Source organism: Leptodactylus fuscus, chromosome 8 (genome assembly GCF_031893055.1).
Source record: "Leptodactylus fuscus isolate aLepFus1 chromosome 8, aLepFus1.hap2, whole genome shotgun sequence".
Taxonomy (NCBI): domain Eukaryota; kingdom Metazoa; phylum Chordata; class Amphibia; order Anura; family Leptodactylidae; genus Leptodactylus; species Leptodactylus fuscus.
The window spans coordinates 18,212,236-18,233,051 of NC_134272.1; the positions used below are offsets into that span (position 1 = coordinate 18,212,236).

General features: G+C 44.3%; 1 protein-coding gene across 5 annotated transcripts in view; it reads left to right on the plus strand.

Annotated features, from left to right (window-relative positions):
- HMOX2 (heme oxygenase 2) overlaps nt 1–20,816 on the plus strand; it is a 35,702-nt gene that overhangs the window by 5,048 nt on the left and 9,838 nt on the right. Inside the window, exons 1-6 of one of the 5 annotated variants that reach the window (XM_075285527.1) lie at nt 9,859–10,038; nt 10,209–10,322; nt 12,581–12,698; nt 12,886–13,377; nt 14,210–14,327; nt 14,416–15,792. In XM_075285527.1, coding sequence (XP_075141628.1) covers nt 10,249–10,322; nt 12,581–12,698; nt 12,886–13,377; nt 14,210–14,327; nt 14,416–14,534 — 921 coding nt within the window. In that variant the 5' untranslated portion in view covers nt 9,859–10,038; nt 10,209–10,248 and the 3' untranslated portion in view covers nt 14,535–15,792. Of the gene's footprint in view, nt 1–9,855; nt 10,039–10,066; nt 10,089–10,208; nt 10,323–12,580; nt 12,699–12,885; nt 13,378–14,209; nt 14,343–14,415; nt 15,793–20,816 lie in introns of those variants that run through there. The other 4 variants (XM_075285528.1, XM_075285524.1, XM_075285526.1 and 1 more) reach the window with 4 other exon arrangements.

Below are 20,816 nucleotides of genomic sequence, written 5' to 3' on the forward strand. Positions count from 1 at the left end.
GTTGGGCCTGGGAGTGGGATGGGTGTGTGGCTGTACAAAGGCCTGATGGGCCTTGGGTAGGGATGGGGGGGCCATATTGGCCTTGGGTGGGGATTTGGGGGCCATATTGGCCTTGTGAAGGTGGGGGGGCTACATGCAGTGGGGCATCGGAAAGCCCCACTGCCTGCCGGAATTGGGTTATCAGATAACCCAATCCCGGCAGGTTAGGAGCAAAACGGAAGGCTGCCGCCACACAATGGATGTAGGCCTTAAAATCTTCCTGCCTTTGGAGGGGCATCTGGCGACAGGAATTTGCCACCTCCTGACCAAAATGGTCACAATCATCCATTCTGTCCACCCTCTGGATAAGGGACAGGGCAAGATTTTCAAGCTCCTGCTGCCTGTCCGTTACCCGGAGGGTCCCTCCGGTCTGCTCCTGGGTGGAAGGTGTGGGGGCAGAGGAGTCCTGACGTCTCCTTCTCCTCTGGTGGGGCCTCACCGGCCGGGTCACCTCCTCCTCACTGGACTCATGATGTGAAGAGGCAGCGGTGACCGAAGCCGGTGAAGGCTCCACCAGATGAGAAGGACCAGGCAAGACGTCAGGTCCCCTCTCCGATTCCGAGCAAGAAGGAAGAGTCGGTGAGGCTCTCTCCCTCTGCTGCAGTTCCTGTACCTGAGCAGGGGTCTCTTCCGGGCTTTCTCTCGTGTTTCCGGAGATTCTGTCAGGAATTAACAAAAACAATAATTTACTATTAAAATTTCCTACAAACATAATAAACATAAAATGAAGCAAATATGTTTTTTAAATACTTACGGCCCGGTTTCCCTGCAGGGGATCAGGAACTGCAGCTGATCCTCAAAGGCAATTTTTTTCTTCTTTGAGGGAGAGGCCCCACTTTTCTCAACCTTCTTGAGGTCCTTCATGAATCGGTCCCTCACACTCTTCCACCGCTTCCTAACATCCATTTCTGTATGAAAAAAGAAAAAAAGAAAAACAAGTTTAATAAAAGCAATTCCAACTAAAAACTTTCAAAACACAAATTTTCGAGGAAATTTCATTTATTTACTCACCAATCCGATCTTTTAGATGTCTGGACAGGGTAGCCCAGTCTGGATACAGCGCCTGGCAGACTGAAATCCAGGAGGCATCCCTGGCGTGCCGGTCTGAATAGAGCGGGTCCTTCTTTTCGTAAAGATTTGGATGTGCCTCAACCTGCATAGGGAAAGATAAAAAAAGAAAAACATAAGCAAATCGTCCTAATTAAAATTGCGACCACACTGTAAAGAAATAAAAGTAAATAAAAAAAAAAAATGCAGAAAGACCATTCAAATACACCCCCCCCCCCCCCAAAGTTAAAATTTTAAAAAACAAACCAAATTTAAATACTTGTTTTTAAGGAAGACAAAAAAACAAAAATAAAAAAAGGTAGAGAGGTGTGTTTAAAAGGAGACATCATACAGCTTTGTTGAACAAATTAGCACAGAACATTGTAGTGGAAACAGTGCACCGTGCACATTTGTTCTACATTTAACAATCTACTTACACTCTCTATCAACTTGTGGACATCCAGGTCCATCCTGTAATACTCCATGGGTGGAGCCATTTTGTTGAATCTGGTTTCTGAAAATTTAAGAAAAAAAAATTTAAATTTACTACCGCCAACACCTAAACATCCGCTGTTCTGATACAGGGGGTGAGAAGAAGGTTACACATCAGAGAAGCACATACAATACAATCAATTATGCCAAACTTACATTTGGAAGGAATGGACCAGACTTCCAAGCTGATAGAGAGGGAGTCTATTCAGACCGGTTGTTAGAAGAGCTGCAAGAAAAGGGGGGGAAAAAAGGAGATTAGCTGGGAAATGGAAATCGCATCGTCAGCTGCCTGTAAAGAAGGGGTTAAAAAATGCACAAAAAAAAGACAACACAATGCAAAGAAAATGCAACCATTTTGTACGACATACTTACTTTTTGGAAAAGAGCGGACCCGTGCCCGACTGGCGCAGGTACTGCAGTTGTTTGAAGAGCTGCAAGAAAAGGGGGGGAAAAAAGGAGATTAGCTGGGAAATGGAAATCGCATCGTCAGCTGCCTGTAAAGAAGGGGTTAAAAAATGCACAAAAAAAAGACAACACAATGCAAAGAAAATGCAACCATTTTGTACGACATACTTACTTTTTGGAAAAGAGCGGACCCGTGCCCGACTGGCGCAGGTACTGCAGTTGTTAAGAAGAGCTGCAAGAAAAGGGGGGGAAAAAAGGAGATTAGCTGGGAAATGGAAATCGCATCATCAGCTGCCTGTAAAGAAGGGGTTAAAAAATGCACAAAAAAAAGACAACACAATGCAAAGAAAATGCAACCATTTTGTACGACATACTTACTTTTTTGAAAAGAGCGGACCCGTGCCCGACTGGCGCAGGTACTGCAGTTGTTAAGAAGAGCTGCAAGAAAAGGGGGGGAAAAAAGGAGATTAGCTGGGAAATGGAAATCGCATCATCAGCTGCCTGTAAAGAAGGGGTTAAAAAATGCACAAAAAAAAGACAACACAATGCAAAGAAAATGCAACCATTTTGTACGACATACTTACTTTTTTGAAAAGAGCGGACCCGTGCCCGACTGGCGCAGGTACTGCAGTTGTTAAGAAGAGCTGCAAGAAAAGGGGGGGAAAAAAGGAGATTAGCTGGGAAATGGAAATCGCATCGTCAGCTGCCTGTAAAGAAGGGGTTAAAAAAATGCACAAAAAAAAGACAACACAATGCAAAGAAAATGCAACCATTTTGTACGACATACTTACTTTTTTGAAAAGAGCGGACCCGTGCCCGACTGGCACAGGTACTGCAGTTGTTTGAAGAGCTGCAAGAAAAGGGGGGGAAAAAAGGAGATTAGCTGGGAAATGGAAATCGCATCATCAGCTGCCTGTAAAGAAGGGGTTAAAAAATGCACAAAAAAAAGACAACACAATGCAAAGAAAATGCAACCATTTTGTACGACATACTTACTTTTTTGAAAAGAGCGGACCCGTGCCCGACTGGCGCAGGTACTGCAGTTGTTAAGAAGAGCTGCAAGAAAAGGGGGGGAAAAAAGGAGATTAGCTGGGAAATGGAAATCGCATCATCAGCTGCCTGTAAAGAAGGGGTTAAAAAATGCACAAAAAAAAGACAACACAATGCAAAGAAAATGCAACCATTTTGTACGACATACTTACTTTTTTGAAAAGAGCGGACCCGTGCCCGACTGGCGCAGGTACTGCAGTTGTTTGAAGAGCTGCAAGAAAAGGGGGGGAAAAAAGGAGATTAGCTGGGAAATGGAAATCGCATCATCAGCTGCCTGTAAAGAAGGGGTTAAAAAAATGCACAAAAAAAAGACAACACAATGCAAAGAAAATGCAACCATTTTGTACGACATACTTACTTTTTGGAAAAGAGCGGACCCGTGCCCGACTGGCGCAGGTACTGCAGTTGTTTGAAGAGCTGCAAGAAAAGGGGGGGAAAAAAGGAGATTAGCTGGGAAATGGAAATCGCATCATCAGCTGCCTGTAAAGAAGGGGTTAAAAAATGCACAAAAAAAAGACAACACAATGCAAAGAAAATGCAACCATTTTGTACGACATACTTACTTTTTGGAAAAGAGCGGACCCGTGCCCGACTGGCGCAGGTACTGCAGTTGTTAAGAAGAGCTGCAAGAAAAGGGGGGGAAAAAAGGAGATTAGCTGGGAAATGGAAATCGCATCATCAGCTGCCTGTAAAGAAGGGGTTAAAAAATGCACAAAAAAAAGACAACACAATGCAAAGAAAATGCAACCATTTTGTACGACATACTTACTTTTTGGAAAAGAGCGGACCCGTGCCCGACTGGCGCAGGTACTGCAGTTGTTAAGAAGAGCTGCAAGAAAAGGGGGGGAAAAAAGGAGATTAGCTGGGAAATGGAAATCGCATCATCAGCTGCCTGTAAAGAAGGGGTTAAAAAATGCACAAAAAAAAGACAACACAATGCAAAGAAAATGCAACCATTTTGTACGACATACTTACTTTTTTGAAAAGAGCGGACCCGTGCCCGACTGGCGCAGGTACTGCAGTTGTTTGAAGAGCTGCAAGAAAAGGGGGGGAAAAAAGGAGATTAGCTGGGAAATGGAAATCGCATCATCAGCTGCCTGTAAAGAAGGGGTTAAAAAAATGCACAAAAAAAAGACAACACAATGCAAAGAAAATGCAACCATTTTGTACGACATACTTACTTTTTGGAAAAGAGCGGACCCGTGCCCGACTGGCGCAGGTACTGCAGTTGTTTGAAGAGCTGCAAGAAAAGGGGGGGAAAAAAGGAGATTAGCTGGGAAATGGAAATCGCATCATCAGCTGCCTGTAAAGAAGGGGTTAAAAAATGCACAAAAAAAAGACAACACAATGCAAAGAAAATGCAACCATTTTGTACGACATACTTACTTTTTGGAAAAGAGCGGACCCGTGCCCGACTGGCGCAGGTACTGCAGTTGTTAAGAAGAGCTGCAAGAAAAGGGGGGGAAAAAAGGAGATTAGCTGGGAAATGGAAATCGCATCATCAGCTGCCTGTAAAGAAGGGGTTAAAAAATGCACAAAAAAAAGACAACACAATGCAAAGAAAATGCAACCATTTTGTACGACATACTTACTTTTTGGAAAAGAGCGGACCCGTGCCCGACTGGCGCAGGTACTGCAGTTGTTAAGAAGAGCTGCAAGAAAAGGGGGGGAAAAAAGGAGATTAGCTGGGAAATGGAAATCGCATCATCAGCTGCCTGTAAAGAAGGGGTTAAAAAATGCACAAAAAAAAGACAACACAATGCAAAGAAAATGCAACCATTTTGTACGACATACTTACTTTTTTGAAAAGAGCGGACCCGTGCCCGACTGGCGCAGGTACTGCAGTTGTTTGAAGAGCTGCAAGAAAAGGGGGGGAAAAAAGGAGATTAGCTGGGAAATGGAAATCGCATCATCAGCTGCCTGTAAAGAAGGGGTTAAAAAAATGCACAAAAAAAAGACAACACAATGCAAAGAAAATGCAACCATTTTGTACGACATACTTACTTTTTGGAAAAGAGCGGACCCGTGCCCGACTGGCGCAGGTACTGCAGTTGTTTGAAGAGCTGCAAGAAAAGGGGGGGAAAAAAGGAGATTAGCTGGGAAATGGAAATCGCATCATCAGCTGCCTGTAAAGAAGGGGTTAAAAAATGCACAAAAAAAAGACAACACAATGCAAAGAAAATGCAACCATTTTGTACGACATACTTACTTTTTGGAAAAGAGCGGACCCGTGCCCGACTGGCGCAGGTACTGCAGTTGTTAAGAAGAGCTGCAAGAAAAGGGGGGGAAAAAAGGAGATTAGCTGGGAAATGGAAATCGCATCATCAGCTGCCTGTAAAGAAGGGGTTAAAAAATGCACAAAAAAAAGACAACACAATGCAAAGAAAATGCAACCATTTTGTACGACATACTTACTTTTTGGAAAAGAGCGGACCCGTGCCCGACTGGCGCAGGTACTGCAGTTGTTAAGAAGAGCTGCAAGAAAAGGGGGGGAAAAAAGGAGATTAGCTGGGAAATGGAAATCGCATCATCAGCTGCCTGTAAAGAAGGGGTTAAAAAATGCACAAAAAAAAGACAACACAATGCAAAGAAAATGCAACCATTTTGTACGACATACTTACTTTTTTGAAAAGAGCGGACCCGTGCCCGACTGGCGCAGGTACTGCAGTTGTTTGAAGAGCTGCAAGAAAAGGGGGGGAAAAAAGGAGATTAGCTGGGAAATGGAAATCGCATCATCAGCTGCCTGTAAAGAAGGGGTTAAAAAAATGCACAAAAAAAAGACAACACAATGCAAAGAAAATGCAACCATTTTGTACGACATACTTACTTTTTGGAAAAGAGCGGACCCGTGCCCGACTGGCGCAGGTACTGCAGTTGTTTGAAGAGCTGCAAGAAAAGGGGGGGAAAAAAGGAGATTAGCTGGGAAATGGAAATCGCATCATCAGCTGCCTGTAAAGAAGGGGTTAAAAAATGCACAAAAAAAAGACAACACAATGCAAAGAAAATGCAACCATTTTGTACGACATACTTACTTTTTGGAAAAGAGCGGACCCGTGCCCGACTGGCGCAGGTACTGCAGTTGTTAAGAAGAGCTGCAAGAAAAGGGGGGGAAAAAAGGAGATTAGCTGGGAAATGGAAATCGCATCATCAGCTGCCTGTAAAGAAGGGGTTAAAAAATGCACAAAAAAAAGACAACACAATGCAAAGAAAATGCAACCATTTTGTACGACATACTTACTTTTTGGAAAAGAGCGGACCCGTGCCCGACTGGCGCAGGTACTGCAGTTGTTAAGAAGAGCTGCAAGAAAAGGGGGGGAAAAAAGGAGATTAGCTGGGAAATGGAAATCGCATCATCAGCTGCCTGTAAAGAAGGGGTTAAAAAATGCACAAAAAAAAGACAACACAATGCAAAGAAAATGCAACCATTTTGTACGACATACTTACTTTTTTGAAAAGAGCGGACCCGTGCCCGACTGGCGCAGGTACTGCAGTTGTTTGAAGAGCTGCAAGAAAAGGGGGGGAAAAAAGGAGATTAGCTGGGAAATGGAAATCGCATCATCAGCTGCCTGTAAAGAAGGGGTTAAAAAAATGCACAAAAAAAAGACAACACAATGCAAAGAAAATGCAACCATTTTGTACGACATACTTACTTTTTGGAAAAGAGCGGACCCGTGCCCGACTGGCGCAGGTACTGCAGTTGTTTGAAGAGCTGCAAGAAAAGGGGGGGAAAAAAGGAGATTAGCTGGGAAATGGAAATCGCATCATCAGCTGCCTGTAAAGAAGGGGTTAAAAAATGCACAAAAAAAAGACAACACAATGCAAAGAAAATGCAACCATTTTGTACGACATACTTACTTTTTGGAAAAGAGCGGACCCGTGCCCGACTGGCGCAGGTACTGCAGTTGTTAAGAAGAGCTGCAAGAAAAGGGGGGGAAAAAAGGAGATTAGCTGGGAAATGGAAATCGCATCATCAGCTGCCTGTAAAGAAGGGGTTAAAAAATGCACAAAAAAAAGACAACACAATGCAAAGAAAATGCAACCATTTTGTACGACATACTTACTTTTTGGAAAAGAGCGGACCCGTGCCCGACTGGCGCAGGTACTGCAGTTGTTAAGAAGAGCTGCAAGAAAAGGGGGGGAAAAAAGGAGATTAGCTGGGAAATGGAAATCGCATCATCAGCTGCCTGTAAAGAAGGGGTTAAAAAATGCACAAAAAAAAGACAACACAATGCAAAGAAAATGCAACCATTTATGCTAGAGTCAGGTGAGGCAATTTGGCAGTTTGTACTAAAAAAAAAAAAAAACATTTAAAAAAAAAAAATTTCTATTAATTTTTTATATCATGAAATATTGAAGTAGAGTAGTACTTACATTTTTGCTGATACTGCTGCTGCTGATGACGCTATTGTGAAGATGAAGAAGAAGAAGCTGCTGAAGCTGCTGAAGCTGCTGCTGCTGCTGCTGCTGGTGATGCTTCTGCTGCTGCTGCTACTGCTGCAATGAGCTGAGATCACAAAATGGCTGCAGGAAGCAGCCAACACCCAGGACCACCCTCTGGGGTGTGATATCCTGTTAAAAAAAAATGTGTTCTGTAAAAACCGCGCGGAAAAAAACTCGCGGGTTTTTGCAAAAAACCGCGCGGTTTTTTGTGCAAAAAACCCGCGCGGTAAAAAACTCGCGGTTTTCGCCTCCCATTCACTTCTATGCAATTCTTCAGGCGTTTTCCGCCTGAAGAAAGGTCATGTCGCTTCTTCAGGCGGAAAACGCTAGGAGGAAAAAAAAAGCTAGTGGTCTACATAGACCACCATGTTAAAGGAGCGGTTTTTGAAGCGAATTCCGCTGTCAAAAACCTCTCCTTTGCCCACGTGTGAACTAGCCCTAAGTATAATGGGGGTGGGCTAGTAGTTGGTGGGATAACTAAAGAGATGAGGAGGGGGAGGAGGAGTGATAGGGAGATGGTGTGAGAGCCTACAACTACCATGATGCATTGCATCAGCTAAGGCAGCAGGAAGCTACACCGTGTAAACAAATGCAGAAGATGCCAGGAGCTCCCAGAAATCACTCAAAACATGGCTAAAGGTATCTGGGTGCACTTATTAACCCATTAATAGCACTAAGACCTTAAAAAAAAAAATTATTGCCCTGAAAGCCCCAACAGAACCCAAATAATACTGCCTTTTAGTGCAGAACTAAGCCCTTCAATACTGCCATATAGTGCTGAACTGAGAGAGCACTAATAATAGTGCCCAAATTATACCAATGTATAGAGCTGAACTATTAGAGCCAAAACAATATGACCAGATAGTGCTGAACTAATAGCGCATTTAGTGCTTAAATATTACCCTATAGTATACAAACAATACTACCATATAGTGCTGAACTAATAGGGTATACAGTACCTAAATATCACTCTTTTTAAGTTAGACAGCCATTTAATGCATAGTGCATAAATAATACTGTCAGATAGTGCTGAATAAACCACTAATAATATTGCCCATAGTCCAGCATACGGTGCTGAAATAATATTGCCAAGTAAGAGAGCTGTGTAGAACCCGCTTAATACCGCCACACTATACCATAGGCCCACAGCACTAAAAGAGGACATGGAAGGTTGGCAAAGCAAAAAGATCCCTTATGATACAACCGTATATGCATACTATATTCACCACTTCATACACATCTCCTATATGTACCACGTAGATGTGGCTGTGTATGTGACTGTCCAGCTGTTGTGATGATGGCGGTTGTTCCTGTGCTTTGGATTCTTCCTTGGCTCTGTACACACTGCGTCAGCACTGTCTTCAGTTATACATTATACAGGTTTCAGGCTGTGCTGTATACCGCTGTGTATCGCCCATTGGCCTCCAGCTGGATTTACCCCATTTCTGCAGATCTCTGTGTATGTGGCAGACGCCCCCTTTTCGGTAGTGGGAGACCCGCTATCCTGTGCAAAGGTGAAAGGTCTTGTCTGTATGAATACACAGTTAGAATTGCAATATGTCTGTGTTTGGTCAAGTTGGAACAACTGAAATGGCCACCACCCAGCTCTCCCAATCCCCTGAACGGTAACTCTGTTTTGATACACAGCATTACATCTTCTACTGAGGTATCACTGCTTCATTGGCCACATTTACCATTCAGGAGCCCAGGAAAGCAGACTGAACCGCTCCTATAGGAGCCATAATAACAGCCATAATAGTTGTCACCCAGCTGTCCCAGTCTCCTTGAAAGGTAAATCTGCTTAGTTATAAAGTGTCACAACCTCTGCTCCTGTATTGCTGCATAACTAGACAGATTTACTTTTCAGGATCCTGGGAAAGCTGACGGAACAGCTCCTATGGGAATTGTAATGGCAGTTAAATAGTTATCATCCAGCTTTCCCATTCTCCTGAAAGATAAGTCTGCTTAGTTACTTAAAGTCACATCTTCTTCTCCGCTATCACATTATGTCCATTCAGAAGTCTGGGACAGCTGATAGAGCAATTCCTTTTCCCCCCTAATGACACCATAATCGCTGTCACCCAGCTTTCCCAGGAGTTACTGAGACTGGAACCAAAGAGAATGGGTCATTTACCAGGGGCTGACTTCATTTTAGGAATCTAATGGTCATGTGACACTTCTGCTCCACAATGGCTGAGGGGTATTTGACGCTGTGTAAGGGCAGGTTGGCCAGGAGCGGCGACCCTGGAGTTGTGACTGCCTGGCAGTGCCCGCCGCCCCTAATACTGCCTGCTATGCCTGCCTCGTATGCTTTACCTCCCAGCCTGACATTCTGCTGAGTCACGCTACAATCACTCACTTCCTGTTTTCGGATATACTGAATGTGCTGAGTCACGTTTAGGAAAAAAAAAAAATCCTGACTGCAGCAGAGAAATACGGAAGTGACAGCAGCTGCTGGGATCACGTATATATATATATATAGGTCACCCCGCTGCAGCCAGTCATCTACTCAGCGCTGTACATGAGCTAACACACAGAGCGCAGGCTGCCAGAGAGACGCACACAGTAAGTGAAAGGGGAAGGGGCTTAGTCACGAGGCAGATGGCATCCACTAGGTATAGGGTGACATAGGGAGCATTGTCTGGAGGGGGGGCGCGGAGGAGGGGACGGGCTCACTGGATTGTCCAGGCTTTGTGCTGCTCTCCCGCTTCAGTCTCTCCGTCTCTCTCACACAGGGTGTAAAGTTTTGTCACCTCGTAAAGAACAGGAGAAGCCATGTCCACCGCACCGGAAGAGAATGGGCTTTATGGAGCCGCTTATGGAGACGAGACAGAAACCCAGCCCCTGAGGTGAGTGGTACATCTAACTAGAGTGATATAGCGCCATCACATTCTGAAGCAATGTACAAGGTGGGGAGGCTCTTGTATAATTTCTAAGAATATTGTGGTCGGGGGCTTTTCTTGTGGTGTAAACTTTGCGTCTCCTGTCATGTAATATATCTGCCTCATATTTTGGGGCGCAGATAAATACCCGTTATAGCTGAGCAACATGTTTACTAGTGACCTTCCACCATCTCCCTGTAGGGGGCAGATTTTAGCTTACTGTACTCCTGTTAAGTCCTTGCCACATACACAATAACAAGGTGACCCAATTGTGTGTATGTGATATCCCATCGTAACGGGAGAGCGCACAACCTGTAACACTCCAGGTCCTGGGCGGCCTCCTGGCACACATGACATTCTGCTGCAGTTTTTGTATAATTGTGACTTCTAATGTGTTTCACATGGAAAAAAAATCATCAAAAACTGACAAAACTGTCATTGTAACTGCTTTGTGTGAATACACTCCTACAGGCAGTTTGTCTCTTTCCTGTATGTTTTTTGCGTTGATTCCTTGTGGTCCTGATGTTGCGGTTTTTCCTCTGGTCCTTTATAACAGTCTTGTGCTGTGCAGATTTTCTTGTGTCACTGGTACAAACATGGATTTACATGGAAATGTGGCGTACAAGACCCCTGTGTGAGCTGAACACAGCAACATCACTAATTTCTGCCCTGTACCATTATGCTGTATTGTGTATTTTTTGTGCGTTTTTTTTGTATCCCTTTTTTATATAGAGATATATATTGTATTGAGGTGGATGTAGTATATATATATATATTTTACTCCTAGCTCTGCATCCATTAGATTTGTATAGTGGCGGGTCACTATTCTGTTTTCAGGGCAGATATGGTAGCGGTTTGGGTTGGAGAGGGCGGTATGTTTGATTTCTTCCTATATTTATATCTTATCTTATTTCTTTTTTAGAGGTCTGCGGGTCGTCCATTCTGTATTGTATTCCCTTATTTCGCAATGTTCCCATCTAAGTGTGACATCTGTAGAAGTCAGTAGTGACAGTAGTCACTGGCAGAGCTGATATCCGGGGAGGGGGATTGACACTGCGATCTTGTGATCCCTTCAATCCGCTATATAGTGTCCATGTTATGTAGACTTCAGAAGAGATTATAGTCTTTGTTTTCCCTCGGGGGCCCCTTCTGTCTCTGGGACATGATAAGCTCCTGCTAGTGTGCTGTATATTTACAATGGTGGGTGTAAAGCCCAGAACCATGCACCCGAAATCAATCTATAGACAGTGTGCAGTGACTTTGTTTTATTGGTTTTGCTTTATTTCATGTACTTTCCTCTAGTTCCTTCCAGAGCAGCTTTCAAAATTCTGCCAGCTTCCCATAGAAACACACGGGGTTAGGGGCCACACGGTGGCTCAGTGGTTAGCACTGCAGCCTTGCAGCACTGGAGTCCTGGTGTTCAAATCCCACCAAGGGCAAAAAAACATCTGCAAGGAGTTTGTATGTTCTCCCCATGTTTGCATGGATTTCCATCCCATATATCAAAGACATACTGATAGGGAAAAATGTACATTGTGAGCTCTATGTGGGGCTCACAATCTACATTTAAAAAAAAAAAAAAAAGAAACACACGGGGTTGGCTCATTCACGTGACCTCTCTCCGCACGTGACTGTGTCACTGTCACCTGAGTTCCCACAATGTCCTGTTCTCTGAAAACTGCAAAGCAGCAGAATTCAGCTGTGACTGTAAATGAGGAAGGAAACACAATGTGACTCAGGAGTAAAAGCTTCTTGGTGTCCCAACATCTTGTAGAGTTTAGATCGAAAACTGAGATTTCCTTAAAGGGGAGCTTTCACCACCTCCAACTTGTATCTTTCAATACCGCGTCTCCACTGTATAGTTGAAATTTTTTTCTCTAGCCCCACCATTCCTGAGCAATCAATGCTGTTAGTTTCAGCACAGTTATGCTCTCTGCCATCAGGTGGGCGATCCCTGTCCGTCTGCTCCACCAACCGGTCAGCATCGAGTATAATTGTGATCATGATAACAGACATGATTTTTTGGGAACGGTGGAGGTTAAAGAAGAAATTCCAACAGTGCAGGAATCAGTGAAGCGCCACCTATTGAGGGGTGTAATGACTAGAAGTTGGTGGTGAAAAGTCTCCTTTAAAGAACCTTTCATGCTGATAATATACACCATGACCTCTTACTACTGAACCGCCATGTCTGGATACTTACAGAGGTCGTCTTTATGTCTCCTTAGCCCTACAGACCTGTCTGAGCTTCTCAAGGAAGGAACTAAGCAGTCTCACGAGAAGGCAGAAAATACAAAGTTTGTGAAGGAATTTTTGAAGGGTAGGATCAAGAGAGAATTATTTAAGGTGAGTGTAATGTATGGACATGGCGAGTTAATAAAACCCCCTTGTGTCATCCAGAAAAGCTGCATGGCCTCCAATATTCAGTAATACATTCCTCATGAGGGATATTAATAAGAGTTGTCTCTGCAAGTTATTGTATTTACTTAGAGATCTCTGCTAAATACCACTGTTATCTGTCTCCTGAACACAGCTGGCCACCGGCGCCCTGTACTACACATATTCTGCCCTAGAGGAAGAGCTTGACCGGAACAAGGACAACCCAGCCATTGCCCCCCTGTATTTCCCTCAGGAGCTGCACAGGGCGGAATCTCTGAAGAAAGATGTCGCTTACTTCTACGGAGAGGATTGGGAGGACACGATCCACTGCTCCGAGGCCACACAGGCGTATGTAGACCGCATACGTCACTTGGGTCGTCACAAGCCAGAACTGCTGGTGGCTCACGCCTACACCAGGTACATGGGTGACCTGTCAGGAGGACAGGTATTGAAGAAGGTGGCCCAAAGAGCTCTACACCTACCCAGCACCGGCGAAGGAATCCAATTCTACTTATTTGATAATGTCACAAATGCCCAGCAGTTCAAGCAGCTGTACAGGGCCCGACTCAACACCCTTGAATTGGATGAAGAAGCCAAGAAGAGCATGGTGGAAGAGGCGAACAGAGCCTTCCAGTTTAATATGCAGGTGAGTGTCCAGAGCCATCCTATGGAATTATGGAACAATACTACCCTCTGTGTCCAAGAATATAACTTCTATAATACTGCCCCTATGTACAAGAATATAACTACTATAATACTGCTCCTATGTATAAGAATATAACTACTATAATACTGCTCCTATGTATAAGAATATAACTACTATAATACTACCTCCTATGTACAAGAATATAACTACTATAATACTGCTCCTATGTACAAGACTATAACTACTATAATACTGCCCCCTATGTACAAGAATATAACTAAAATAATACTACCTACTATGTACAATAATATAACTACTATAATACTACCCCTATGTACAAGAGTATAACTACTATAATACTGCCCCTATGTACAAGAATATAACTACTATAATACTGCCCCTATGTACAAGAATATAACTACTATAATACTGCTCCTATGTACAAGAATATAACTACTATAATACTGCTCCTATATACAAGAATATAACTGCTATAATACTGCTCCTATGTACAAGAATATAACTACTATAATACTGCCCCTATGTACAAGAATATAACTACTATAATACTGCTCCTATGTACAAGAATATAACTACTATAATACTGCTCCTATATACAAGAATATAACTACTATAATACTGCTCCTATGTACAAGAATATAACTACTATAATACTGCTCCTATATACAAGAATATAACTACTATAATACTGCTCCTATGTACAAGAATATAACTACTATAATACTGCTCCTATGTACAAGAATATAACTACTATAATACTGCTCCTATCACACTGAATGTGGTAACGTCTGTAACTCTTTATTTCCTGCAGGTATTTGAGGAGTTGGATAAAATAGGAGCCTCCATCCCTGATGAAGCGCAGGGTGACAGCCTCCCAGTGCATGATGGGAAGGGAGATATTCGTAAATGTCCGTACTATGCTGCTAAAGGTGAGCATTGGTAACGTGAGTGTATATATACTGTATACAGAGCTGAGCTCAGTGCATGGAGTCACTTATCCCTCCTTCTCTCCCGCAGCTGCTGCAGGTTGTCCGCTCCACGCTGCTGTGGCTCTTACAAGACGTCCTGAAGTGAAAGCAGTTCTTGCTGCCTTTGCCGCCGCTGTTGCTGCCACTATCGCCTGGTACCTCATGTGATCGCGGTCACACCTCACAGACACAAGATCACTTTTTGGGCTTTTAATAAATCCGGACTTCATGGAGATTTCAACCGGATTACTGACATTTACATTCCCAGAATCCTCCATTTTACCCTCTAACCTATGGCACATTGTACAATGCTGTGAACTCGCCTGGCTTACTCCATAGAGTGCCATACAGGAACCACCAAGGGACTTGGGACATGGAGTGTTAACCCCTTCATGTCTAGTTTTGGTGGCCGTGCTGCACGTACATTATACCTGTATACGGTAAAAGGTCAGTGAGCACAGTTACAAGCACACAATAGGTTTTATCTTGGCATTGGCGTCATGCCTCCATACTGTGGTGTCCGTATGGTAGACATGGCGGCAGGGGGTGCCCATCCCCCACTTGTGTTACATGATTTATTGAGAGGATGTAGCCATATAGAACCAGTATATGCAACACTTCCAAAGATGAGTTCATGGATTAGAAGTATTACGGTTTGGTGCTGCCACACGTGGAAGCCATCTTGTGTTAAGGAGCTGAGGTTCCTCATAGATTTTTTTAGATGCCCTCCCACATTGCTATGATTTTGCACACATATCGATAAGAATATGGCCGCCAGCCTTTCCTTTATCCTAACCGTTAGCATCGCCTGTCCACCCAGCAAAGAAACTTTGTGCCTATAGCCTTCTGTTAAAGCTGGAAATCCATTCTTTATATTGTACGTTTTACTAAACAGCTTCTGTCTGTGTCTAGGAAAGCTGGGTGACAGCCAACATGGCCTCCGCTATCAATTTTGCCTAATGGTACTGCCATGCACCTCCATTGTCCCTTATGGCTGTGCAGCTAGACAGATTTGTCATTGGAGGCCATATTAGTTGTCAGACAGATTTTCCCATTGAATTAACTAGCTATATGGAATGAGCTAGAGAGGGTGATGCATGGTTTTATATTTTTATTAATGTAAGGGGGGAGGGGGTGGGGGGGCTCTGTGATATTTCCAGTTAACAAAAATAAGGCAGAAGCAGCCATTATGGTGACCCGAACCAGTTGGAGGTACAAAGAATGTTGTACCTTACACCTCATAACTGCAGGTTAGATAAGGAATCACCTCGATAAAATGGCCGCTGTCTCGCTAACACTGCTCGCCCGCTCATACTTCAGGTAACGGTTGTGTTTTTACAGATTGATATTTGCGGGTAGTCAGAGCTCAGACTTGTCCTCTATTTAGAGGTGCAGACGTTGTCCGAGGCCTGAGCTGCCATCTGTGCAAAATTAAGGTTTTTGTGTAACTCAATAAATTATATTAAAACCACTAATGTGTAAGATTTTCCTATCCTTGAAATATTTGTCATGGATAAGTGGTAAGTTAATCATGCCTGTACTCACCATTGCCTGTGGGTGGCGCTCTCCAGGATGGAGTTAAAGGGGCATTATGGGGTTTATATATTCATGACCTACCCTTAAGATAGGTCTTAAATACATATGTAATGGACTGGCCTGCACAGTGTCCTGACTTGAATCCTATAGAACACCTTTGGGATGTTTTGGAACGCTGATTTCGTGCCAGGCCTCACCGCCCTACATCGATACCTCTCCTCAGTGCAGAACTCTCTGAAGAAAGGGCTGCCGTTCCCCAAGAAACCTTCCAGCACCTGATTGAACGTATGCTTGCGAGAGTGGAAGCTGTCATCATGGCTAAGGGTGGGCCAACACCATATTGAATTCCAGCATTACCGATGGAGGGCGTCACAAACTTGTAAGTCATTTTCAGCCAGGTATCCGGATACCTTTGATCACATAGGGTCCAATACCCAGGACCCCCACTGATCAGTTGGTTGAAGATGCTACATTGTTCAGGTGAGATCTCCAGCCTTCTCTCTGATGACAAAGCACAGCGCCATACACTCTGTAGTGGTTGGGTGTGGTATTAGCGTTCATCCCCTTTCACTTATGTACCATGCGACCAATGAACATGATGTCATCTACACAGGGAAGATCTCTGTGGCTTCTTCGAACAGTTAACGGCAGTTCACAGAATACCTCACAACAAAACTTAAATCTTCTGGCCGCTGAATGGCGTCACTACTCTTAGGTGGTTCATTTTGTCCGCTCTCTCCATGGGTGCCTTGAGCTCTCCCTCCACACTGCCGTAGGGGCACATCTACCACAGACCTCATTTCCTTGGTTTACCAGCTTGTTCCCTTTCTCACCATTACACATCCAGATGGGAGGAGGCGATGGGTAGCTCTAAATCCCCAGGATAATGGCGGATTGTGTGGTCTCGTGCTCAGAAGTCCTCTCGGGAGTCCAGTACAAATTGTTGATGCACTGGTATCACACGCCTGCTCTCCCACATGCCTTGAACTCGGCAATCCCCACGGGGTGCTGGCGCTGCGGTACTGAAGTGAGCACTCTGTATCACATATTCTGGACGTGCCCTCTCATTCTGGGCTCCTGGAGCGGGGTTAAGGCCCTGAGGGAAACTCTCTTCCTACAGGTGGTCTCCCTTGACTCTCGTATCTATCTCCTGAACCTCCCCCAAGACAACGAGGTAAAAAGGCCTCTAGACATTGGAAAAGTGTGACTCCGACCTAAAGGAGACTTGCGTGTAAACGTATTATAAATCTGCTGAGTGCCTCCTCTGACCCAGGTGATATGACACAGACTGGTTGCTAGATGCTTACGGAGATCATGTGTCCATATTAACCAGACTGCCAAGGACGATTTAGGTAGAGAACCTCTTGATTTTATATATCTTATTTTTTACATTTCCCATTCCTTATATCAAGCCACCATATTCTGCTGCACAGATATCATCTATATACTACTATCTAAGGGAATTGCATAGCTCGCCATAGACTATTGGCAGAGCATGCTGGGAATTGTAGTTTTGGAACAGCTGGAGATCACTAGTCTGAGACAGTATTGTCATGGGCTGTCCATTCATCATTGTCAGTAGTGATCTGCCTGTGACTGACCTGGTTTCCCAGATTCCTATATGGATTATATACCTAGTTATGCAGTGATACATAGGACAATTCACACTAAGCTGTATAACTGGTCAGTCTTGATCTCATAGGGAAGCTAGGTGACCACGAATATGACTGTCATTACAGTACTGTCACCAAGAGAGGGACGGGATAGTAATATATTGGACAGAAGAGGAGAATTTAAGGAGCGGGGATGTTTGCAATGAGAAGTCTATGGTGCTGATGCTGCAGAAAGTACATGACTGCACAAAAGCATGAATCCATGGACTTGTGACTCGCCGAATATTTGTGCACTACCTCAGCCACTGCTCACCATGGAGAGAACGTCTCCCAATGTTCTTGTACCTCAATATACAAGGTTTGCCACATAGTAGAATTGTAATAAGTGCTGCTGTTACTGGGATCTACTTTGAATAATTTGGGATTTGGCATGTGTGACCAATACAGCTGAACGAGGGGGCACAATCCTCACTGACGTCCTACCGATATTACCCAGGGCCGCACCTCCCATGAGGCGACCTGAAGCGACCGCTTCAGGCGGCGCTATGCCAGGGACCCAGGGAGGAGCGGCATTTTTGCTTACCTAAGCCAGTCCAGGACAAGCTGTCCTGGACTGGTTTAGCACCAAGTGGTGGATTGGGGAGGTCGCTGGAGCAGCACTGCTCCAGCGGCCCCCCCCCCCCCCACGCTCAGGCGTAGAGCAGGTCCTCTCCCTGCCTGTGAACGCTGCTAAGCCCTGCCCCTTTGCCCCGCCCCCTCCTCACAGCGGGGGGGGGGGGGGGGCGACTTTCTGTCGTTCGCCTCAGGCAGCGAAAAGGGCAGGTTCACCCCTGATATTACCTCAGGGTAATACAAAGCACTGGCCATTGCCACAAGCCATTGGCAGTAGTAGGGTTCATTGCGAGTACCGATAAAGTTGTCCAATATGGATAATCAATTTTTTGTTTTAAGGGACTCCAATAATAAGCTGATCTAGAGTGACCACATTGTTTTGACCACACCATCCGCTTTGGCCCTAGAATCTGGACACCGATTGTCACAAAGGCACCAGATCCTATAGGTTGAGGGCTACTGCTTGTAGGCTACCTGATATAGGGCAGGGTTATGGTTGGACCATCTCCCAAACACTTACCTCACTTATGGTATACTTTATTGGTCCACGATGGGGTTTTTTTTCCCCAATAATTTTTTCCATGATGGTAAAGACACTAGTGCCACATATTGCAGGTAGCTAGCCTATGCTTCAGGGTTCGAACCATCAAAGGTGAATGTAACTGAGGATTTGGCACACAGATCTCCATGTGGCAAGTCTGCAGAGTATTTCAATACCAGCAAAGGAAGGAAGACTGACGTCATCACAGGATCAATGAAGAGGAAGCAGGAAGAATCTGCATGGTCTGTCCATCTGGAAGAGCTTCTTAGATACCCCCACAAAATCACGGTTGGTCCCATGACAACAAGTTCCAGAAGAGGCCCGGCCACAGCTTTCATCCTCCATTCTAGCCAATCCTAAGACCACCCAGCAAGATGCCAGAAGATAGCGTAGCCTGGGCACAGTTCTCCTTTACTAGGTACTTGGATGGGACATCTTCAAAGTCAAGGAAGTTAACAACAAGAGAAAAACATAAGCCTGGAGGTGTTTGACCAGGTGATGGTCATTGACCAGAGCTTCTTAAAAGCTGAACTCGTGATCATCCAGTTCTTCATCAGATGATTTTTGGACATGGATTTGGTGTAGATCCTATTCAGAAGCAAATGTTTGGAGCTTTTCCAGAGCCAAAGCTTATTGAAGAAGACCTCAGCAAGAAGAGACTTGGATACCTTCTCAAAACATCTCATCGAGCTGGTAGTACTGAAGTACCCTGATGGCGCACATTGATCTTGGAAAATTTCTAGAGAATTTTGACTGACTACATTGTGCCAAATGTAAAGTCTGGTGGAGGAGGGGTAACTCTATGGAGTTGTTTTTAAGGGAAGGGCCCTTAGTTCCACTGTCCAGGACCTGATGCTAATTGATACTGATGACCTATCCACAGATTGGTGTCCAACACCTGGACCCAGCCCCAATCAGTTTTTTGGCCAAGATATACAGCCAGAATCAGCCTTGCTCCTATTTAAGTGCAGTTCGAGTCACCATCACTATAGTCTATATACCTCTGATCACTGTATACAGTTTATGGTCCATATATTTTAGCGGTGGCATCTGGAACTTCTAGCAGTGTGTATATATCTATGGCCTCTGGTGAACAAAACACCTGACTGGGGCAGGGTCCTTGTGTTGGATCCCAACTGATCTGAAACTGAGGAGATCAGTATCAATTACCTTCAGGTTCTAGAAAACCCCTTTTAATACTTCCACATGACTGTACCCCAGTGCACAAAGTGATATCCATAGAGGAGTTTGGTGACTGGCCGAGCCCTGACCTGCACCACATGGAACTTCCAAGGGATAGATTAGAATGGAGATGGTGAGTCCGGGCCCTATCAGCGTCCAGTATCAGGGTCTGATCTCACAAATGAACTTCTGGATAAATGAGTAAGAATTCCCACAGATACTTCCGAAATCCTATAAAAAGACTTCCTGGAGAATGGAAGAAAACCAGAGCACCTCCATATTAATGTGTATGGATTGTCATAAAAGCTCCTGTAGGTGTAATGTGTATACGTTACAATACAGTTCACCATATAGAGCACTGTAGGTATGGTATTAGTGAACCCCTAAAAGACTGACCCTTCTCGGGGCTCTCCGGGATCAGGTAAGGCAAACCTCTTTTACCTCTTCTTTGTATTATAAATCTCTTCATGAAGGCTTCACGTAACCTGAAATCAGAGATATACTATACAGACAATAACTTATAGGACAGCTAGGGGGCACTAGAGAGCCAGTCTCCTTCCTTCTAGAGGAGAGCTAATATAATAGGTGTCTTCTCCCAGTGCTGACTCTTCAATCTGTCTGCCTCACTCTATAGCACAGGTCCTAAACTTGTATCGCCTCATCCAGAACAGAAGTCATGCCCAGCACGGTGGCAGAGAACAAGTCTGGAGAGAAGGAAGTCCATGAGTGTCTCCGGTGAGTGACCCTTCTGGTGTGCTGGTCCCACTGTAGACTATATAACAGAGGGACTTCGGCTAGATAGGTGTTAGGTGTATTATTATAAACCGATCAAGACAACAGACTGTGACCGCAAGATATTTAGAGAAAATCTTAAAACTTTGCAAAATGTTTAATTACTTATTTGCAAAAATATTTAACTTTTAATTATCTAGAAATATAAAAATAGTTATGTGCATGGGAGTATGC